Here is a 23,987-nt window from a genome sequence, read left to right on the forward strand (position 1 = left end):
CAGTGCTAAGGACCTGGATCTATTTCTCCCTACGACAAACCGACCATCTCAAAATAATGAACAGGTGAAAGCATACATTAGGTTGGTAAAAAAAAAAAAGAGATAGTAAAACTGGAGAAGGAGTTTAAAGTGGGTTCCTTACCATATAAACAATACAATTTAAGTAAAAATTAGAAAAATGCTTTGTTTGATCTTAAGAAAGACCAATCCATTATAATAAAATCTGCGGAAAAGGGGGGAGCTGTGGTAGTCATGAATAGGAGCGACTATGTATCAGAGATCCTGAGGAAGTTTTTTTTTTTCTCAATAAGATTTTTTATTGGATTTTATGAACAAGAACAGTACATAACATGCACAACATTTGTGCCATCCTGTTTGATACAATATAGGTTGTCATGTTTGTAGAGTAAAGGTGCTTTACAAAGAATTTCAGTTTCATGACTTACTGTCCAGGAATTAGATGGCACCACTCTTGGGATATTAAACATTCTCTTAACAAGAGCAGAGATATAAGAGCAGAAATACAAAACATTACAGATCAATATTATTATTATTATTATTATTTAGTATTTATATAGCGCCGACATATTACGCAGCGCTGTACAGTGTATATATATATCTTGTCACTAACTGTCCCTCAAAGGAGCTCACAATCTAATCCCTACCATTGCCATATGTCTATATTATGTAGTGTAAGTACTGTAGTCTAGGGCCAATTTTAGGGGGAGCCAATTAACTTATCCGTATGTTTTTGGAATGTGGGAGGAAACCGGAGTGCCCGGAGGAAACCCACGCAGACACGGAGAGAACATACAAACTCTTTGCAGATAGTGCCCTGGCTGGGATTCGAACCAGGGACCCAGCGCTGCAAGGTGAGAGAGCTAACCACTACGCCACCGTGCTGCTGTGTACAATACATCAACTAACACTATTGGTTGGAGTGGAACAACAGTTTTCCTATCTAACGCTTTCTCTCGAGTTTAGCATCCTGTCTAAGTGTATTCACACCACATGTCGAGACAGCTGCAGTTTTACCTTTATAACCCTTTGTAGATAGGATTAACATCAGATATAGAGTATCAGTTTCGGAAGGCCTACTTATGAGGGGAAAAGGGCTCAACCAGGGGGAAATGAAAGTGGGAGGGGGTCATCTGGTATACTTTATGTTTGTGAGTGTTGACGATTTTTGGATCGCTGTTGTTATTGAGTTGGTGATTTATTATTTAATTATGCTAAGATGAGGCTTATTGGTAGTATGGTATGATGTTGAAAAATGTTCATGGGAAAGAGGTTACGCGCTTATAATTTCGATCCTGAGGCAGTTTAACAACGAACAAGTTTCCAAGAAACTTATGGTCAATCCCCCCACTGGCGTTGTAAGGGGGTTGTGGGAAGTGTCAGCTGAAAGGATGATGTCACTCTGCACAGTCTGGGGCCCGAATAGCTGTGATTGTAAATCATGCTCTGGTCTCTCTGTGCCCTTTCTGCCTCCCTCCCCAAAGCTGTGCTGCAGATTGCAGACCCACAGATCATCAGAGTGGCGTATCTGTTACATTGTAACAACTCACCTGATTCCAGCATGGAAGCGTCTCTTCTCTGCTCTCCTGCAGCCCTCTGATCCTTCTGCTGTGTATCTCTCTGCCTCCTCTGTCTTCCTGTATGCCGGGTGAACTCACAATGTGACATACAGGAAGACCGAGGAGGCAGAGAGAGATACACAGCAGGAGGATCAGAGGGCTGCAGGAGAGCAGAGAAAAGAGGCTCCCATGCTGGAGTCAGGTGAGTTCTTACAGACAGCCACGCTGATGGTCTGCAGGTCTGCTATAGTAGCTATAGGCCCGCCTTCCACGTGCTATTTGACCTCACCCACATATTTAAAGAGACACTGAAGCGAAAAAAAATTATGATATTATGATTTGTATGTGTAGTACAGCTAAGAAATAAAACATTAAGATCAGATACATCAGTCTAATTGTTTCCAGTACAGGAAGAGTTAAGAAACTCCAGTTGTTATCTCTATGCAAACAAGCCATTAACTCTCCGACTAAGTTTAGTCTTGGAGAGGGCTGTTATCTGACTTTTATTATCTCAAGTGTTATTGTACTGTTTACTTTTTATCTGCTAGAGTAGAAGTCATTAGTTCACAGACTGCTCTGAAAGACTCATTTTGAATGCTGAGTGTTGTGTAATCTGCACATATTATAGAATGATGCAATGTTAGAAAAAACACTATATACCTGAAAATAAAAGTATGAGAATATTTTCTTTGCTGCTAATCTTCTAGTAATTATTCATAGTACACAACCAATTCACTATATCATATTTTTTTTTTTGCTTCAGTGTCTCTTTAAGCCACACTCCCTGCTGGGTCCCTGTTAGGCTCCATGTCCCATGGAACAAAGGGGGTTCACACTATCCTCCTTGCAGCTATCCCCCTGCCAACAAAGGAATGTAAGTGCTACCTGCTGTGACCCCCTGTTGCCTTCTAGTTAGCTCACTGATTTTCTGCTATTCTTCTCTTCTCACTGTCACCCCTTCCTGCTTTCATCACTGTTTGTCACCCCTCCCACTGTCATTTCAGCAAGGCTTTGTGTACAGAGGCGCCAGAGTAGAATAAAAGCGTTTAAAAACCATCTAAAAGAGGGGGATGTTCAGGTGGACTTACCTCCCTCAAAAATATAAAACTCAATTGAGTCACAATATATCAATACAAAAATGTTTATTGAACTCCACTTAGTGCAACGCGTTTCACAGGTGTGGTCCTGCTTCATCAGGCAAACAGGAGCGCCAGAGTAGAATAAAAGCGTTTAAAAACCGTCTAAAAGAGGGGGATGTTCAGGTGGACTTACCTCCCTCAAAAATATAAAACTCAATTGAGTCACAATATATCAATACAAAAATGTTTATTGAACTCCACTTAGTGCAACGCGTTTCACAGGTGTGGTCCTGCTTCATCAGGCAAACAGGAGTATAACTCAATGGGTCTAGATGCAGAAGTGAGCGCCTCTTACAATCTGCCTGTTACTACCTCCCTGCCACTACAGTCTACCTATCACTACCTGTCGGCCACTGCAAGCTACCTATCGCTACCTGTCGGCCACTACAATCTACCTATCACTACCTGGTGGCCACTACAATCTACCTGTCACTACCTGTCAGCCACTACAATCTACCTATCACTACCTGGCAGCCACTACAATCTACCTGTCACTACCTAGCGGCCACTACAATCTACCTGTCACTACCTGGCGGCCACTACAATCTACCTGTCACTACCTGTCGGCCACTACAATCTACCCATAACTACCTGTCAGCCACTACCTATTGGCTACTCCAATCTACCTTCATGGCATTCCACAGAGATTTTGGTACATATTGACATGATAGCATCACACAGTTTCTGCAAATTTAGCATCTGCTCATCCATGGGGAAACACTGCTTTCTTATCTGTTTGAGGAATGATGTCTAATTGCCTTAAAGATTGGTTCACACTGTCTCGGTCAAATGCTTTTCTGCAAGCATGCAGAAAAGCATTTGACGTCTTTCGGCGATGATCTGCGTTTTTCACCACCACAAAGGGTCAGATATGTGGCGGTAAATGACTAGAGTCGGCAGGAAAAATATGGATAAAAAAGTGGCTATTGTGACAGCAAATTACGGTAAACAATGGTATCTGCCCTGCCAATTCATATGTATAGGCAGCGCTTAGACAACGAGCAGTCACTTACCGGCCAGGAAGCATCCGTGTAAACCAGGCCTTAGGGTCACTTTGCCTAACTGTGTTTTGGGAGGAAACTCAGGGCACTGCCTTAGAGTTACATTGTTACATAACGTTTATCTCCGCCCATGTCATGGCAACACCCATTTTGCATCACTCGCGCCCTTTCTCTTTTTTGGGGGGCGGGGAGGGGTGTCTGTAAAAAAAACAGCACCGGGTATTAAACACCACTGAATCTCACATCCAAATTTTTGGGAGAGCTTAAAGGGAACCAGAGATGAACGATTCACACAAAATAAACATATCAGTTGATAGCTTGTAAAGAATAAATGCTCTACCCGATAATTTTGCCACTCTGGTGTGCCTTTTTGAGTGCTTTTTATCTATTATTGCTCCAGGAAATATCCAATATGGCCGCCGGCTCATATACCTTCTGCTTCCAGGTTATGAGGTGTTCTGGACGTGCTGTCTAGCCTCTATGAGACTATAGACAAGCAGGGCTGTTGCTGCAGCATTTCATCTGTGTGCTTTCAACTTCATATTCTGTACGGTGACCATACGTCCCGCTTTACCCGGGACGCGTCCCGCCTTCGGGGGAGCTGTCCCAGGCTGCATGAGGTCCCGGGAAACATCCCGTTTTTAGCAGTGGGACGTCCCGGCCTCGGGACTCTGGCCACCGTACAATGAACTAGCCGCAGCGTCTCCTAGACGCTGCGTTAGTTCATTCCCCGCAGCCCCGCTCCAGCAGCCTGCATTGTCCTCCTCCGGCAGGCACAGGCAGAGCAGGGCTACAGGAAGATGGCGTCCGGAGGTGGAGCCCTGTACTGGAGACTATTTGTGTCTCCAGTACAGGGCTCCGCCTCCGAACGTCATCTTGCCGTAGCCCTGCTCTGCCTGAGTGCCTGTGAGCCCGGGGAGCTGCGCACACACACGAGAGGCCGGCCGGCTGGCTGACTGACTTATGTCAGGTAAGTAAATCCTTTTTTTTTCCAGGTGAAATGTTTGCCCCCATTGCGTTCATTTTGTGCTGACATGTTTGCCTCCATTGCGTACATTTTGTGCTGACATGTTTGCCCCATCGCGTTCATTTTTTACTGACATGTTTGCCCGCAGTGCGTTTATTTTGTACTGACATGTTTGCCTCCATTGCGTTTATTTTGTACTGACATGTTTGCCCGCAGTGCGTTTATTTTGTACTGACATGTTTGCCCGCAGTGCGTTTATTTTGTACTGACATGTTTGCCCGCAGTGCGTTTATTTTGTACTGACATGTTTGCCTCCATTGCGTTTATTTTGTACTGACATGTTTGCCCGCAGTGCGTTTATTTTGTACTGACATGTTTGCCCGCAGTGTGTTTATTTTGTACTGACATGTTTGCCCCCATTGCGTTTATGTTGTACTGACATGTTTGCCCCTATTGCGTTTATTTTGTACTGACATGTTTGCCCCCATTGCGTTTATTTTGTGCTGAAATGTTGCCCGCAATGCGTTTATTTTGTGCTGACATGTTGCCCATTGCATTTATTTTGTGGTGTCTGGGGTAACTGTTGCTGCATTTATTATTTAATGGTCATAGTTGGCTGTGTTTGCTGCTTTGGAGTTATGGTATACAATTAAATAGCATCACACAGTTTCTGCTCACCCATGATGCGAATCCTCGTTTGACCACATCACGGCATAAACACTGCTTTCTTATGCCTCGCTGTTGCATCATTACGTTAGCTCTGCCCATAGAATGTTATGGCCATGCCCATTTTTCAGCGCGGCAGGCACCACATTTTTCGGCTGTGTGGCTGCCTGTAGGAAGTGTCTCTCATAGTAATGAAACTGCATACAGTAGGTAATAATGATGACTGGCTGCACAGAGAACACAGATCACACAGCCACACTTGTCTGTTAGACAGAGATTTTTCCTGCAGCATACTGAGAGTTCTGATGACATGGGAGGGCCATGTCATCAGAGCTCTCAGTATGTAAAGCAGGAAATCTGATCCAGGAGGGGGAAGGCTTGGGCTTGAAAAAACTCCACAAAAGAGTGACTCAGCTATAATGATTCCAGGTCAAACCTTGACTGACTCAGTCAGGGATTCTTATCACAGCTGATTATAGACAGATTAAGCAGAGAAGATTTAAACTAAAAGCAGGGTAGGTGTTTACTGTCATGTTCCCACTGATAAATGTAATAAAGTACATGAGGGTGCTTCGTCTCTGGTTCTCTTTAAGATAATTTTGGATGATGCTTTGGGCAGTAACATTATTGATCAGAAATTTGTTTGAGTATTTGTATACTGTATATTCCTGCGTATAAGACTACTTTTTAACCCTTGAAAATCTTCTAAAAAGTTGGGGGTCGTCTTATACGCCGGGTATCATTGATGCTGGGTGATACCCCCTATCCTGTTACCGTCTCTCAGATCTCGCCCCTTAGGACTGTAGTGAAGCGGCGCAGGCGCACATGTGAGAAATCTGAGAGGCAGAGATAGAGGTAAATAGGATACAAGGGCGGGCCAGAAGGGTGAAAGAGGCATGTTTTATGGGCACAACACAATCTATTCTTCCATACTGCTCTGATAAACAGGTAGAAAAGGAGAGCTGACCAATCCACTTAGGGAGAGGGAGAGTTGACCAATCCAACCAGTCAATTGACTATATACTGTTATATACTGGGTACCACATACAGTACAGCACCAGTATATGATTTTTTTAAATTTGGTGTACGTTGGAAGAGAGGTAGTCTTATACGGTGAGTATATCACAAACTCTATATTTTAACTGAAAAGGTTGGGGGGTCGTCTTATACACCCAGTCGTCTTATACACCCAGTCGTCTTATACGCCGGAATATACGGTAATAACAAACCAGTCACACCTGTCATATATTGTCTGCCTAAGATTCACAAATGCTTGGATAAACCTCCAGGCAGACCAATTGTGGCAGGTTGTGACTCTATTTTCAGTCATACTGCTATTTTTTTAGATAAGGTATTAAAGGAATTCTATTGAAAAATGTATTTTTGTGGCAACATTGGTAACGGATGTAAAAGCATTATAAATAAAGGACTATACATATATTTTTGTCATGTAATACTTTTTTGTCAAGAAATCTGTTTTACAGTTTCCTATAGACAGCAGTGGACAGAGTAATAGTCCACTTTTGTAGGCGCCGACCCTGAGGGTAAAAATGTAAAAAAGCTTCCCCCCACTCCACACACACACTCACACGTTGTAACTCATGTGGCTGCTGTAGAATTTACTCATATGCCTGCCAATACCATGTAATAGGAGCTGAGAGCTTCTCTCCCCTTCTCGCCCTCCTGTCTTGTGTATTTCTGCCCGTCAATAGGCTGTAACAGGAGCCGAGAGCGTCTCCCTCTTATCTCGCTCCTGTCATAAATTTCTCTGAACACACTGTGTCCGCCGCGTCATCGGAGGTATGCGGTTGCTATGCAATGGCAAACTAGGAAAAGCAGAAACCTTCCGTTCTGCAGAGCAATTTGAACATGTTTTAGTACAGAATAGATGATGGCTGCAGAATGGGACACGTCTGCCCTCCTGTACATTAGTTTGCTTTTGCATATCAACCACAACGACGGGGCAGACTCAGTGGTGCACAGAAGATACAGGGCAGGAGCGAGAGAAGGGAGATAGCTCTCCCTCCTCTTACATACTATTGCCGGGCACAATAGCAATTTCTGCAGCGGCCACATCAATTAAAACTTGCATTGAGGAGGGGTGGGCTGCATAATAGGAGCGAGAGAGGTTGTCTCTCCTCCCTCAAACCTAACTGCGTGTTGGGAGAGGGGGCGGAGCCAGGAAATACACTGTGCCGCTCAGATTTTACATCAGCGTCATCCCCTATGAATGTGGACTGTTCCTCTGTCCCGACGCCGTCAGTTAATTCAGGGTAACCTGACGTGCAGGTACCTGGGATGTAAAAGCATTATTTGACAAAAATATATGCTGAGTCCTTTATTAAAAATGCTTTTACATCCATTACTAATGCTAGCACAAAAGTGATTTCTTTTATACTATTCCTTTAAGGAAATATATGCTCAGTTAGACATCATACCTTAGGCATACTTCTGACTTTATCAAACAGATGGAAAAAGTAGTACTGCCAAACAAAAATTGCCTCTTTATTACAGTACTCTTGATATAGAGTCGCTCTACACATGTATTCCACATGATGAGGGAAAGAGTGTGGTCAGCGATTCACTTATAAGAGATACAATGGTCTCTGGGATACAAGGTGAATTTATTATGTCCCTATTGGAACTGGTGTTAGAAAGGAACTTTTTCCTCTTTCAAGATACTTTTTATCTGCAATTGAGAGGTTCCTCAAGGGGATCTAATGTAGCTCCTGTATATGCAAACATTTTTGTGGGCCAATTTGAAGAGCATTGTGTCTACCAGATTGTGTTATTTCAAAATTTGCCTGTGTATGGCATTGTTATATTAACCATATTTTTCTGATTTGGTCAGGACCCAGGTCCTCCTTGGAGGCCTTGAGCAGTCACAGAGTGCTTCAACTTCTCTGAAATTTACAGTTATTATAGACACTGCTAAAGTCTCCTTCTTGGATGTTAGCATGTGTAGAAGTGGTCGCTTATTATTTTTTGATCTCTATACAAAACAGATCATAACACTCTCTTAGACTTTCACAGTTTTCATCCTAGGAGTCTACTCCAATCTCTCATCAGCTCATGAGGGTTCGTCGCATTGTTAGCAATGAATGCCAAAGTTAGCTGCGCCTGTCAGGCATGGTATCTAAATTTACAGAGAGACACTACCCTAGAAAGTTGGTTGAGAACCACTTTATTGCCAGCTATGTTCTGGTTTATTGGTATTTTTTTTAGTTTTTTTTTATATTTGGTACTTTGCCTTTAAATCTTTGGTCCCATAAGTTGCCTGTATATATGTTGTGTTTATATTTTTTGGTTCCATGCATTTCCCATACATACCTTTCACCTATGCGCTCCAGCATGGTCCTCTCTTTGTTGTTAAGTGTCCATTTGGACGCATTGTTTAGCTGTTTGTCCCTGGATTTCAATATGCGTTCCAGCGTGGTCTGGTTCCCATAGCTTCTATTTAGAAACTGGGGACCTGACGTCACTTCCCTCTAATAGCCGGATGCGTTCCAGCGTGGTTACGCGGATGCTTCCAGCTAATGTATTTGAGCTTCCTCTTCATTTCAGCTGTTCGATTGGTTATGCGCTGACACATCCTCCTTTTCGCATGCACAGTACTAGAATTGTAACACTGGTATGGCGTATATAAACAGCCACGTGTTTGTCAGCTCCCTGCACTCCTTTTCTAGCTGCTGAATGATCCAGATATCAGCCTATGGGATTGTGAGTATATGTTTGCACATTGCAGATCTGCGCTTGCTATTTGTTATCACTATCTTTACAATGCTAGATCCTTGTTTGTGTCATTTTGCTTTAATTAATCTGTGGAGCTCTGTATCCCTATGGAGGTTAATTAACACTGTATTTTGGGACTGGGAGGGCCTAGTTAAAATTTACTCTTGGTCTCCATATATTGCTATGTGTTTGTGGCCTATGCTAGATTATAATGAGCAACACAAGCCTGTCATAGCCTTTTTGTTTTTTCAATAGGTGTCAGTGCACCCGTTTGGTCGGATGCCTTTTTCCTAATTTGCATTCTGGCTCTTGTGGTTAACTGGGTCTAATAGGTCTGTATACAATTGCGTATTTGCTCCTTACCATCTATGGTGCACCGTCTTTTATATTATGTCATGTGGTTCTCTCTGCTCTATTCTGAGCTATAACCTATATATCTATATTGACCCCTGAAGTATAGAGACTAATACGATTGTCTCTGGTGTATGCTTCAGGACTCCACTTGGGATCTGGTTTCTGTTCAGGTCTTTTGCCTTTTAGCGAGTGCAGGGCCATCTGTATTTATTTACCCCTTGTGTGCACTCAGGTTATTCTAATCTTGAGTGTGGGGACATTTGTCCTCTATGTACACTCACTCTGGTTTCCTCTTCTCTATTACTACATTACTTTGATATGTTCTATCAGTGCTAGAGTCCCAGTATTTATGAGGATTCTGTGCAAAATGCACCGTGCATTTTTTTTCACTGCTTTAAAGATGAATTCTTCTATCTTTGGGATTCTACTGATTCCTTATCTTTATGACGCTGGATTTTAATCTTTAATCTGTTGTTTCTTTCTTTTTTAGACAATTATATGGAATGAGGCCTGATGAAGGGTACTAATATACCCGAAACTAACATGTGTCGTTGCCACCAGAATTAAATTATTGGCAACGTCACCAGAAATCTATTATTGCCAACTTTGTCAAGCCAGATTGTCAAATCTTAACTTTTATGAAGATTCACCATTTTGTATTTTTTGTATCAAAGTTGTACTGATTTTTTTTGCAAAATACTTTTTTTCTCATAAGCCATGATATTTTTCTAGAAACATTTGTCCTTCGAATAATCAAATATTGTATGACGGGTGTAGTGGGTCACCCTACCAAGGACATTATATATTTTTTCATTTTTTTTTTAGAAAAGGTGTAATCTCAAATATACTGTATGTTGTTCAGGTTTAGAAGGCAACACCCAAGGGGCTCTGTGCCCACAGTTTATGTTCTGTTTTTTTAAAAATTGAAAATTTATTTTGCGCTCTTCCACGTTGGAAGACTGTGGTGTTGACTTCCATGTTGGAAGCTTTGTGATTTTTTTCCTTGTTGGAATGGTTTGTTAATAAAACTTTTTGTTTTTGATTTCAAATAATGTTGTAGTTGTTGTTACTAACTTTAGAGTGATCATTAGTTGTTCCTCTGGTGTGACAGCCTTCCAAAATCTGGTACCCATCTTCCTGAGGTCATTCCTCACCATCTCCAGGAGGGTGTTAAACCTATGACAGGAGATAGAAAGGCGTATAGAACTGGAAAGAGTTTGCTGCGGAACAAGGTGTTGTGGGGAGGGTGGAGTTGGGGTGGGTAGGTATGGATACTTACAGGGATATGGACATCCGCCAGTAGCTGTACCATTTTTATGGGTGTCATCTCAGGTCCAGGTATTGTGTCTTGAACTGTCCTTTCCTCTGCCTTTCAAGGAGTAGAGGGTGCACCCACCATCTCCTGCGAATAGCAGGCCTCTGTCTCACATAGTAGTAGTAGGTGAAGATTAAAAAAGAGGCTATTCCAATCCAGAAGCTGTAGAAATACACTAGATCCATTGTCCAAACAGCAAGCTCTTTCCTCAACAATGACCACAATGTATTTACAGATCATTTAGAGCTCAGGTGTATACATAGCTTATCTTTTATGCTATTTTTAGAACTTCCCCTTTAAAATGGAAACTGATGCAAAATGGATACAAACAGAACTGAAATGGACCGGAAACAGTTTAAACCGGTCCACAACAGATCTGTTCAAACGAACAACGGATCCTTTCGAACTGACAGTTTTGGCAGAAAACGCAGATGTGAACGGGCATAATACACATTGCTAAAAGTGCACAGAAGTGGGCAATTGTGCTCAGGCCTTTATATAAATAATTCAATATAAATAAAGTATAAAGTACAATCTGAAAAAATCTTGCACAGTTTCTTATTTTACTTACGAATATTATCTGTGTTCTCTCTTACAATGTCTGTTTTCAAAAGATTGTCGGCTAGCACAAAAGCTCCTTCTTCAACTGTGTCAAGAAGCATAGTGGCAGCTCGCAGTTGGTCCTTTGAAGAAAGGTCTTGCCATGCATTCTGAGCTTGTGGCTGAAGGAGATTATTAACTGTCTCAACCATTGCCTATAAAGCAAAAATCCAGATCAATAGATTAGTTAAGTGGATGAATGGAGAAGTAGGTGTCAATATTTGCAAAAACACAATTGCACTTGCATATGCAAAATGAAAAAAAAAATGCAACTTAATACCTAAATGAATGGAAAAAAATGTATTCATTACAAATTCCTGGTTTCTGGGAAAAGAAAAATAAATGAAGTCTGCCAGATAACAGCCACAGGCACAGCTGCCTAAAGAACTGTTATCCTGAACTTTACTAGGTGTCCTTAGCACTCCAGTATATACTAAACAATCAGTTGGGGTACAGAATGAAGCAATTCTTAACACTAATTGTTAAGACCAGTATTTTTCTCCCTCAGATCCTTATGGTATGAAACTGCAGCTCTTAGCAACCGATTCCTAGGGCATGCTCCTAAATTTACACCTGAACATAGGTAGTATAGAAAAAAAATAAAAAAAGAGGGGGTTAGCAAGTTTCAACACTTCAATTTATTAAAATAAGCGCCAGGGAAAGTAAATATACATACATTTATACTGGGGTACAAGGATGCATGTATGCTGCAGCATCAGCTCTAAAGAACTTACTATTAACATGCACATCCGTTCTACAGCCTCCACTGTGGATAATAATCCCATCTCCTGATTCTGCCTGAGAATGCCGGTGTTCCAGTGCACATCACTAGTTCTTGTGCCAGCCATACTCCCAGCAAAACCCAGTCAAATGACATCTCATGTGACTGCATAATGGCTACCATATCTTTAACTACTTCGCCTTCAGTCATTTTTCACCTTATGCATCCGAGCAATTTTCACTTCCCATTCATTCGCCAATAACTTTATCACTACTTATCACAATGAATTGATCTATATCTTGTTTTTTTTGTGCTACCAATTAGGCTTTCTTTGGGTGGTACATTTTGCTAAGAATAGTTTTTTTAAGGCATTTTAACAGGAATATTAAGAAAAAAATTGAAAATTCATTATTTCTCATTTTTCAGTCATTATAGCATTAAAGAGACTCCGTAACAAAAATTGCATCCTGTTTTTTATCATCCTACAAGTTCCAAAAGCTATTCTAATGTGATCTGGCTCACTGCAGCACTTTGTACTATCACAGTCTCTGTAAAAAATCAACTTATCTCTCTCTTGTCAGACTTGTCAGACTGTGTCTGGAAGGCTGCCAAGTTCTTCAGTGTTGTGGTTCTGCTATGAACTCCCCCTTCCAGGCCCCTCTATGCACACTGCCTGTGCGTTATTTAAATTAGAGCAGCTTCTCTCTTCTCTCTTATATTTTACAAGCTGGATAAATCGTCCTCTGAGCTGGCTGGGCTTTCACATACTGAGGAATTACAGACAAGGGCAGGAAGAAAAGAGCAGCCTGAAACTTCAGTGCATGAGAGATGCAGGGGGAAAGAAACACACAAATAATCTCTTGAGATTCAAAAGGAAGGCTGTATACAGCCTGCTTGTGTATGGATGTATTTTCTATGTGTGGACATACTGTACATCAACCTACTTCCTTTTTTGGTGGCCATTTTGTTTGTTTATAAACAAACTTTTTAAAACTGTTTTTAACCACTTTTAATGCGGCGGGGAGCGGCGAAATTGTGACAGAGGGTAATAGGAGATGTCCCCTAACGCACTGGTATGTTTACTTTTGTGTGATTTTAACAATACAGATTCTCTTTAAAATAATACATGCTACCATAATTAAAACCCACATATTTTATTTGCCCATTTGTCCTGGTTATTACACCATTTAAATTATGTCCCTATCACAATGTATGGCACCAATATTTTATTTGGAAATAAAGGTGCATTTTTTTAGTTTTGCGTCCCTCACTATTTACAAGCTTATAATTTAAAAAAAAATAGTTGTATACCCTCTTCACATGCATATTAAAAAAAAGTTCAGACCCTTAGGTAACTATTTGTTTTTGTTTTTTTTTTAAATTGTAATTTTTTTCTTTTTTTTAGTGAAACATTTTATTTGGGTATTTTTTGGGTGCGGGAGGTAAACAGTGGATTTCAAATGTAATTTATTGTGTCTTTTTGTAATAAAAATGTATGTGCATGTAGTTTTACTATTTGGCCTCAAGATGACCACAGTGAGATTTTTTTGTTTTTCTATCCTGTGAGCGAGCGCGCTCGCTCACAAGAACTACAAGGAGGACATGATTTTTTTTTTCAGAAACACAGCAGCCTCTGAAAAGAAGCCGTCGGTTTTTCTACTGGGGACTTAGATCAATGAATGGGAATACTGTTCCCATTCATTGATCTCCGAGCTACCGGGGGCGGCACGGGAGCGCACCGGCAGAGCAGCAGCCTTTTGGACGTGAAAGTCACATCCAAAAGGCGAAAATGTTATGGGAAAACACTAATCAGGGCACACAGCGTAAGTAAACTAATTTTACAATTTACTGGAGGGGCAAAAATGTATTCAACCGGGTACTAATTTGAACTGACCAAATGTGGCTGTATAAATGATTAGCGGCCAAAACACCACTTAGCGGCCAAAATCACCTGCATATAATTTGTGGAAAATAGGAGCGAGTGCTAAAAAAAGATGTTTTAAAAAGGACAACTGTAACAAGAGGGATATCTAGGCTACCATATTTATTTCCTTTTAAGCAACTCGTTGCCAGCTATCCAGCTGATACCTTGCCTCTAATACTTTTAGCCATAGACCCTGAATGATCAAATGAAGATCAGGGGTTTCTGACATTATTGTCAGATCTGACAAGATTAACTGCATGCTTGTTTCTGGCGTTGTTCAGTAAAGATGTTTATTATTCAACTGTTAAAAAAAAAGATGCTTATTACGAGGTCAAAATTATGGATTCCCTTAATTTACGGACAAATTTGGTCATTTTGAGATCGTAATCGTAAGCCGTAAGCACCCGATATTACGGATGTTAATTACGCATGTATTCGAAATCGGACCCAAAGGGACTTGAAATTTCGATTACGAGTTGTGATTTTGGGTTCCGGAGGAACTTGACTTGTGGACCAATCACAGAGCCCCCAGTATACGTACTGGCAGCCAATCAAGAGAGGGAAGCTTGTGCCCACCCCTCCACTATATATATGGCAACCATTTAGGTTGCTCACACTTGCTGCTTGATACCTTACTGAGAGACTGCTCCGGTGGTGTTGTCTGTGTGTAAGCGATTTCTGTCCAAAAATGAATTTTTTTGTTTTCCAAACCAATATATATATATATATATATATATATATATATATATATATACACACACACACACACAAATATACAGTATTTTATATAATAATACCTAACTGTCCCTGCGTCATCCTCCTGTCCGTGTGTCCATGGTTTTGCGCTACTGTGCATGTGTAGCACATGGGGACAGAAGGAGGACAGGGCCAGGGAGCCGGCCGGGCATGTGTGCGGGGGGGGGCGGGGGCATGTGCGCGCACGTGGTGGATGGGTGTGCGCACGTGGCAGGCAGGTGCGGGCGGTGGATGGGTGGCACTGACATGCGGTGGTGGTGTAAGAGACCTAGAGCCCGTTTTTAAATGGGCTTAGGTCAACTTTATATATATATATATATATATATATATATATATATATATATATATACATACACACACACACACACACCCAGTGGTTTGCAAAAATATTCGTCCCCCTTGAAGTTTTCCACATTTTGTCATATTACTGCCACGAACATGAATCAATTGTATTAGAATTCCACGTCAAAGACCAATACAAAATGGTGTACACGTGAGAAGTGGAATGAAAATCATACAAGATTCCAAAATGTTTTACAAATAAATAACTGCAAAGTGGGGTGTGCGTAATTATTCAGCCCCCTTTGGTCTGAGTGCAGTCAGTTGCCCATAGACATTGCCTGATGAGTGCTAATGACTAAATAGAGTGCACCTGTGTGTAATCTAATGTCAATACAAATACAGCTTCTCTGTGATGACCTCAGAGGTTGTCTAAGAGAATATTGGGAGCAACAACACCATGAAGTCCAAAGAACACACCAGCCAGGTCAGGGATAAAGTTATTGAGAAATTTAAAGCATGCTTAGGCTACAAAAAGATTTCTAAAGCCTTTAACATCCCACGGAGTACTGTTCAAGCGATCATTCAGAAATGGAAGGTGTATGGCACAACTGTAAGCCTACCAAGACAAGGCCGTCCACTGCACATCACTCTGAACACACCATCCCCCACTGTCAAATATGGTGGTGGCAGGATCATGCTCTGAGGGTGCTTCTCTTCAGCAGGGACAGGGAAGCTGGTCAGAGTTGATGGGAAGATGGATCGAGCCAAATACAGGGCAATCTTGGAAGAAAACCTCTTGGAGTCTGCAAAAGACTTGAGACTGGGGCAGAGATTCACCTTCCAGCAGGACAACGACCCTAAACACAAAGCCAGGGCAACAATGGAATGGTTTAAAACAAAACATATCCATGTGTTAGAATAGCCCATTCAAAGTCCAGATCTAAATCCAATCGAGAATCTGTGGCAAGATCTGAAAACTGCTGTTCACAAACGCTGTTCATCTAATCTGACTGAGCTGGAGCTGTTTTGCAAAGAAGAATGTGCAAGGATTTCAGTCTCTACGTGTGCAAAGCTGGTAGAGACATACTGTACCCTAAAAGACTGGCAGCTGTAATTGCAGCAAAATGTGGTTCTACAAAGTATTGACTCAGGGGGTTGAATAATTACGCACACCCCACTTTGCTATTGATTTGTAAAAAATATTTGGAATCATGTATGATTTTTGTTCCACTTCTCACGTGTACACCACTTTGTATTGGTCTTACACGTAGAATTCCAATAAAATTGATTCATGTTTGTGTCAGTAATGTGACAAAATGTAGAAAACTTCAAGGGGGCCAAATACTTTTGCAAGCCGCCGTATATATATATATATATATATTCATATATATTTTAGATTCATTGCACGCAACTAAAGTAGTTCAAGCCTTTTATAGTTTTAATATTGATGATTTTGGCATACAGCTCATGAAAACCCAAAATTCCTATCTCAAAAAAATTAGCATATTTCATCCGACCAATAAAAGAAAAGGGTTTTTAAAACAAAAAAAGTCAACCTTCAAATAATTATGTTCAGTTATGCACTCAATACTTGGTCGGGAATCCTTTTGCAGAAATGACTGCTTCAATGTGGCGTGGCATGGAGGCAATCAGCCTGTGGCACTGCTCAGGTGTTATGGAGGCCCAGGATGCTTCGATAGCGGCCTTAAGCTTATCCAGAGTGTTGGGTCTTGCGTCTCTCAACTTTCTCTTCACAATATCCCACAGATTCTCTATGGGGTTCAGGTCAAGAGAGTTGGCAGGCCAATTGAGCACAGTAATACCATGGTCAGTAAACCATTTATCAGTGGTTTTGGCACTGTGAGCAGGTGCCAGGTCGTGCTGAAAAATGAAATCGTATTATGGTCCGTCGAGAATCTGCCTCCACTTGACCTCCTGTATAACACAAGACTGCGTGCCAGGGCACTGAAGATCACAAGTGACCCCTCACACCCAGGCCACTGTTTTTTCACCCTACTACCATTGGGCCATCCCCACCAAGACTACCAGACACAAGAACTCTTTCTTCCCTTCGGCCGTTAGTCTCCTGAACTCCCTTAACATTCTTCCACCCTCTATCAAAGCCCTATCACCTGCAAAGTAGCGGGCTGCAAAATAACACATTTCCTTGTCAAACAACCAGCCACCAGTCATCACATTTAAACTGCTTAGATTTTCCCGCACCTTTGGTAGACTTCAACAATGTTTTTCTGTTTCTGAAACATGCATACTGACCCTGAGTGTGTTGTGCATCTGTGAATATTGTGTATCTACATATTTGAGTATGATGTATTACTGTCTGTCATGATCGCTGCTGCAGCAGGTATTGCTGGAAGTAGTAGTGCTGCAGCTCAGGCAGTTCTGATCTCTTTCCATGCAAGCTGCATAGCTTTGTCTGCCTTTCCCTGCTGTCAGCTTGTGACTGATTATCATTCACCTGTGTGGGAATCTGCATGTCTGCTCCCATTGGATGACCTCAGTATAAAGATCTGCTTCCTGCAGGACTCCTCGGGTTTTCATAGCTTCAGTTTAAGCCTGTCTTGCTGTTGCTTCAGCCCCCGATCGTGTTTCTTGTTCTAAAGATACTTTGCTGGTCTTTGCATCACATATTGGTTCATTGCCAATATATATGCATACCAGCACGTTTATTATTTTCCTTGTATTCGTGTTACGTTGATACATCAGTGTCGCTGATGTATACGTACACGAACTGTTTATATCCTGTGTGCAGTTAGTCAGCTTTCCAGCACGTTTTGGTAGGTTGCGCGTATCGTGATCACCCGTGCTGAGTTAGTTACCCTGCTCCTGGTTCTGTTTGTGGATTGCGTTCATCTCTGCGAAGAGATAACGAATCCTTCTGAATCCTGTTCTGTTACCGTTTGTGGATTGCGTTCATCTCTGCAAAGAGATAACGAATCCTTCTGAATCCGGTTCTGTTACCGTTTGTGGATTGCATTCATCTCTGCGAAGAGATAGCGAATCCTTCTGAGTCCTGTTCCCTGTATTACTCCTGTCCTAGTCAGAGTTCCTGCTTATGTCATATATCGGTTCATTGCCGATATATACATATGTTAGTCAGACGTTACAAATAGTTTCATTGATAGCTGTAATTGTAATACGCTAGGAAAACATACTTATTGTATTTTTGGCTGTGTTACGTTCATCTATCTCGATCCTGCTATTTCCTGACTATCCTGTCCTGTCTTTGTGAGGCACGCCATCGATGTAACGCATTGGCTGCCTCATTCCAGTCTGTCTTGTTTTGGACGCTTGCTGTCACTAAGTAGCGGCTAGCTAGCAACCGTTCATTCTGTCTACACCTGTCCTGATCTCCTCAGTTCTGGTTTATGCGCTCAGCGCTACATAGCGAAAGTATTGTTTGTGGCTGTCGGATCTGCACCGGCTCTGTGCGCCACAATCTCCTATTGGAGTCAGTCCTCCCCTCCACTATACTAGGGATAGCCTGTTTCCTTGTGCTAGTGTGTGTACCTCCTCCACGTCAGCTCAAGCGTTGCATGCTGACTGTGGAGAATACACCACCAAGCCTTACATTATGAAAACCCCATTACCAATCCCCATTGTGGGGGGGATTCCCAGAAAGTATGACACTGTTAATTATGGTTTCTGTTCCTTTAAGAAATTTGAAGAACTTAACTCTGAAACAGAAAATGAGTTTTTCTCTGAATGTGCCAGGTTCCTGGCCAATCCCGATCTCCAAGCGACTCCTGTTTCAACCTGGGCACTCCAACTAAGTTATATTTTGTTTAAAGGGGAATTATTTCAGTGGGCATTTGATGTTCTCAATCATTCCGATTTGAAAGAGAGACCGCTGGAATTTCTAGCGTTTGTGATCCATAACTGGTTGCGCATAGATCCATTGCCTTTTCCTCTAAATGAACTCCTGGCAGCAGGCCAATCAGCTGCCCCTTCAATTGTTTGCAAAAATGATCAGCAAGCAGAGAGTGTTCCTGATAATTTTCCTGCAGCTTTGAATAAATCACCAAAGGCAGCAGGGTCTAAGGCAAAACGCAAACGTTCTAAGAAACGTGTCCGATCTGCAGAGTCGTTATCCTTAGCGACTGAGACCTATAATGAGATTCTGCCATTAACAGATAATGAAATGCAATTGTCTTTCAGGGGAGTTAAATGGACTTATGAAACTACTAATGAACTTTCATCCCTGGCTAGGGAAAATAAAGATTTTTGTTTAAAAGAATTATCTGAGTATGATTATGAGGAGATATTACAGAGTATTGAACAAATCAACTTATTTGTGAACCAAGGGAAGTTTGCATACACTACAGTTCAACACTTGCTACAGGTATTGGAGATTCTTAAGAATAAGGAATCTGCCAATCACCTGCTAATTAACCCAATACATGTCCCTGCCACAATCATATCTGCCAACTGTGATCAGCCTGAATGTTTCGCTGTTAAGTATGCATGGGATCCTCCATTCGACAGGGGAGAGATGGAAGCCCTGCTCGGTGAATGGAATAATGATTCAAGTTCATTTTGTCAATTTTACAGTGCAAAAAGTGAAATGGTATTGAATGCATGCATTAAGTCGGCCTATAACCTAATAGAGACTGGTGTGTGTAGGTATGGCTGTGTGGCTCCTTTGATTGATGTGTGGGAATTGATTTTGGATGATTTTTATGTGACTCCGAATTCGCAAATTTGGCGTTCTGACCCGCCTGCTTCAGCACCTTTGGCTGATTCAGCAGGTGATTCGGAGCTCTTTTTGTGTGAAATTGAAGTTCCTGCAATTCCACCCTGTACCATGGATAACTCAGTGTTACTTACCAGTAAAACAGAAGCCACTGATACATTCTTAACCTTGCCCTGCGCAAATTTCTCAGCAGAGAATCCAGAGGTCCTGCTGACTTCCGAGTCCAGCCTAGCCAGTACTCATGACTCTTTGTTCAGTGAAACAGACATCAGAAAAATCTTGCCTGCCTCTGCAAACACTTCTGCAGAAATTACCTGTGTTAATAAAGTTCAACTCCTGTCTGATCCAGCAGATGCCAATAGATGCACTACATCAGTTTCCGAGTCCCAGCAATCCTGTCTAGAAACCTCAGAACCCCAGCATCTGAATTTTCCAATTTTGCAAATGAATGGTGATTCAGATGCGCAAACATTGTGTCTTGATCTTCCTGTTTCTACACCTCGCTCTAGTTTTGTGAATAGCTCAGAGCATCTGCTATGTGAACCTGAAATCGCAGAATTATTACCTTGTTCAGAAAATGTTCCAGTAAATTTGCCCTGTACCATGAATTGTGCAGTAGATCTCTCCTATGAAGCTCAGGTCACAGAATCCTTATGCTGTCCAGCAGGTGCTTCCATGGTTTTGCCCTGCAATATGGACTGTTCAGTGATCCTGTTCAGTGAAGCTGGAGTCGCAGAGTCCTATGCTTCACCCAGTACTTTGGATACTTCAAACCCTCTAGCAGAAGACTCTGAGGCACTGCTTACCTCAGTGGGTGTTGCAGCAATATTCACTTGTTTAGCAGCTGTCTTAGAATTAAAGTCCACTCTAAGAAGCTTATCAGGGGCAACTGAGCGCGCCCAAGCTGGGCTGCAGCTCTCTCACATCTTGTCCCAGAAATTTGACTATTTAAATACATTTGGGCACAGACAGGACCAAAAATACAGAGGAATCCTATGCATCACCTCTCTGGCAACAACTACAGCTCATCAGAAATTATGGATCACTTTGGATGGCTGAGATTTAAACTGGATTAAAATTGGACTTGGACTGAAAATGCCTAGCCTGCTAGGAGCTGACCTCAAACTTTGAAATTCTTCAACTTTCTTCAACCCTCAGCTCCTGATCCTTCTGTAAGTAACGGAAATGGCAAAAAACACCTTGTGAGCTTTCTATGTTATGACTATCCTATTTCTACATTTATTCCAAACTTTTTAAATTGAAACAAGGAACTATCTTAATTTGTTTTAATCTGGAGCATCTCCTTTTTTTCCCCTGAGAAGTACAGCTTGCAAAAGACCCCTTCCCTTTGATCTCAGCAGGGTGTCTATCAGCTGTCTAAATGCCACCATTAAAATACTCAGCTGAGATGCTTATCTATATTGCAACCTCTGTTCCCAAGAAACTCTTACAAATAGATTCTGCTTTGATTACCCCTCTAAAATCCTTTGGGATTCTCAAGAAAACAAGGCGGGGGAAGAGGGGAGGACGTGCAGGCACCCATAAATCAAAGCCAAAGCAATCATCACATATCTATAAATCAGCTGTATCAGTAAAGGACCCAGATAACAGAGACAGCTGCCACACTCCTGATTACAACCCCCAGCCAGGAGCTAGGAACACAGACCTCAAAGTTAAGGCAAACAACATTAAAGCAGTACTCTGCAATGCCAGGTCCATAAACAACAAAACAGCAGTTATTCGTGATCTAATAGAGGCTTCAGATCTAGCTTTAATTACAGAGACATGGTTGGATCAGAACTCAGGACCCACTCTCGCAGCTGCGGTACCAGACAATTACTCAGTTTTACACTGTGAAAGGCAAAACCGCAAGGGCGGAGGATTAGCTCTGTGCTTCAAATCCAGTTTGAATATTAAACCCCTTGCTGTAGCCCCCACCCACTCTTTTGAATGTCTAGCAGCCCAGCTCTCAGCTGGAAAAAAAATAAACATACTGCTTGTCTACCGACCCCCTGACGCTGGCTCAGCTTTTCTCAAGGAAATAGCAGAACTTGTATCTTGCATAACACTGAAACACCCTAGGTGGATAATTCTTGGAGACTTTAACGCACGGGTCGATACACACTCTTCCCAATTTGGAACTAAGCTACTTCTCTCCATGAATGAACTGGGCTTCTCTCAAGCCGTCAACCTCCCTACCCACAAAAAAGGACACACTTTGGACCTCATTTTCCATTCAGAACTCCTAATATCCAATGTGGAAATTGATCCAGTAGTTTGGTCAGACCACCACACTGTCCACTTCTCCTTTACAGCACCGGCTACAAAACACCAAGTGAAAGAACTAATAAAATATCGTTCCTTGAAAGGTTTGACACCCCAACACCTTCAGAACAACCTCAATCTAGGTGGACTGACAGATCACAACTTCGGCCTTGAATCCATGGTCCTTAAATATAACCAAGATGTCTCAGCCGCTTTTGACGCCATAGCTCCCTTAAAGATTAAACGTTCCGCACCATTACATCATGCTCGCTGGTTTGACAACTCTATAAAGGAACTAAAGAAACAGGGACGCAGACTGGAACGAAGGTGGCGCAAACATCAGTCTCCTGATGACAAACTTTCCCTAATTGCTCACCTGAAAAAATATCAAACGATGATTAACAAAAAGAAGTCCTTATTCCTGTCTCACGAAATTGGAAATGCAGCCAACAGACCTGCCCAACTCTTCCGCACGGTTGACAGTCTCTGCAATCCATCTTGCAGGAAATCCAGCATCAGACCTTCACAGGAACTGTGCGAGAAATTTGCCCACTTCTTCTCAGAAAAAGTCTCCTCCATACGATCTGCCATTCAATTCACAGCCCCAGAAACCCATGCAGAGCCATATAACAGGTGCAAAAATAGCCTACCACCATGGTCTGATTTTAAGGTAATCACTGAAAAAGACATCTTGGATATCCTCTCAAACCTTCGCCAGACTACCTGCGATCTGGACCCTGGCCCCACTAAGTTCATGTTGAAATGCCCTGAACTATTTACACCGGCATTCCACAAAATAGTCAACGGCTCCTTACAAGAAGGGTGGTTTCCCTCTACTCTGAAAGAAGCAATCGTCAGGCCTCTACTCAAGAAACCATCCTTAGACCCAGATGCTCTAAACAGCTACAGACCTGTCTCAAACCTCCCCTTTCTGGGAAAAGTTATTGAAAAGGCTGTCTACCTCCAACTTGAAGCCAGGCTCTCCAGAAACAACATCCTTGACCCTCTTCAATCTGGTTTCAGGAAATATCACAGCTGTGAAACAGCCCTCACCCAGATTTGCAATGATCTGCTCATTGCAAGAGACAAGGGTCAATGTTCCATCCTGATTTTGCTCGACCTCTCAGCGGCTTTTGACACAGTCGATCATGAAATCTTACTCAACAGGCTACAAGAGTACTGTGGCATAGATGGCATTGTTCTCCGGTGGTTCAACTCCTTCCTGGCTGGCAGAACACAAAGGGTAGCCTTAGGGCCCTTCCTCTCCAACCCTGTACCACTAAAATACGGTGTACCTCAGGGCACAATATTATCCCCTTTACTGTTCACCATATACATGCTGCCACTTGGAGAAATCATACAAAAACATGGCCTGACATATCATTGCTATGCTGATGACACCCAGCTTTATTTGTCATTCAAACCTGACGTCACAGACCCTACTCCACAAATAAACGCATGCTTAGCTGAGCTTCAGGAGTGGATGAATAATAATTGGCTAAAACTTAATGCTGACAAAACTGAGGTTCTTGTTATCGAGGGCCAGGGCTCAACAGCAAAACCGCTCCAGTCTCAACCAACACCGCTAAGGATAGGGAGCTCAGACCTGAACAACTCAGACTGTGTGCGCAGCCTGGGAGTACTGATTGATGGGAAATTAAGCTTCAGGAATCAAATCTCAGCTGTTGTGAAACATTCCTTCTTTCACCTAAGGAATACTGCAAGGATTAAACACCTAATTCCTTCAGAGGATCTTCCAACCCTAGTTCATGCCTTCGTCACATCAAGGTTAGACTACTGCAATGTCCTCTACACAGGCCTGCATAAGAAAGACTTACGCCGCCTGCAATTAGTACAGAATGCCGCCGCAAGGCTGTTAACGAGCCAACCCCGCCATTGCCACATAACACCAACCCTGAGCTCACTCCACTGGCTACCGATAAAATGGAGAACTCTGTTTAAGATTGGCTTACTGAC

General features: G+C 42.1%; 1 protein-coding gene across 9 annotated transcripts in view; it reads right to left on the reverse strand.

The window, feature by feature from the left end:
* The window catches only part of ADGRL3 (adhesion G protein-coupled receptor L3), a 2,975,920-nt gene that overhangs the window by 1,502,473 nt on the left and 1,449,460 nt on the right, over positions 1-23,987 (reverse strand). For all 9 annotated transcript variants that reach the window (XM_068233819.1, XM_068233821.1, XM_068233820.1 and 6 more), the window contains one exon: positions 11,323-11,506. In XM_068233819.1, the coding sequence (XP_068089920.1) occupies positions 11,323-11,506 (184 nt within the window). The remainder of the gene's footprint in view (positions 1-11,322; positions 11,507-23,987) is intronic.

This window comes from Hyperolius riggenbachi, chromosome 1 (genome assembly GCF_040937935.1).
Source record: "Hyperolius riggenbachi isolate aHypRig1 chromosome 1, aHypRig1.pri, whole genome shotgun sequence".
In the NCBI taxonomy this organism is placed as follows: domain Eukaryota; kingdom Metazoa; phylum Chordata; class Amphibia; order Anura; family Hyperoliidae; genus Hyperolius; species Hyperolius riggenbachi.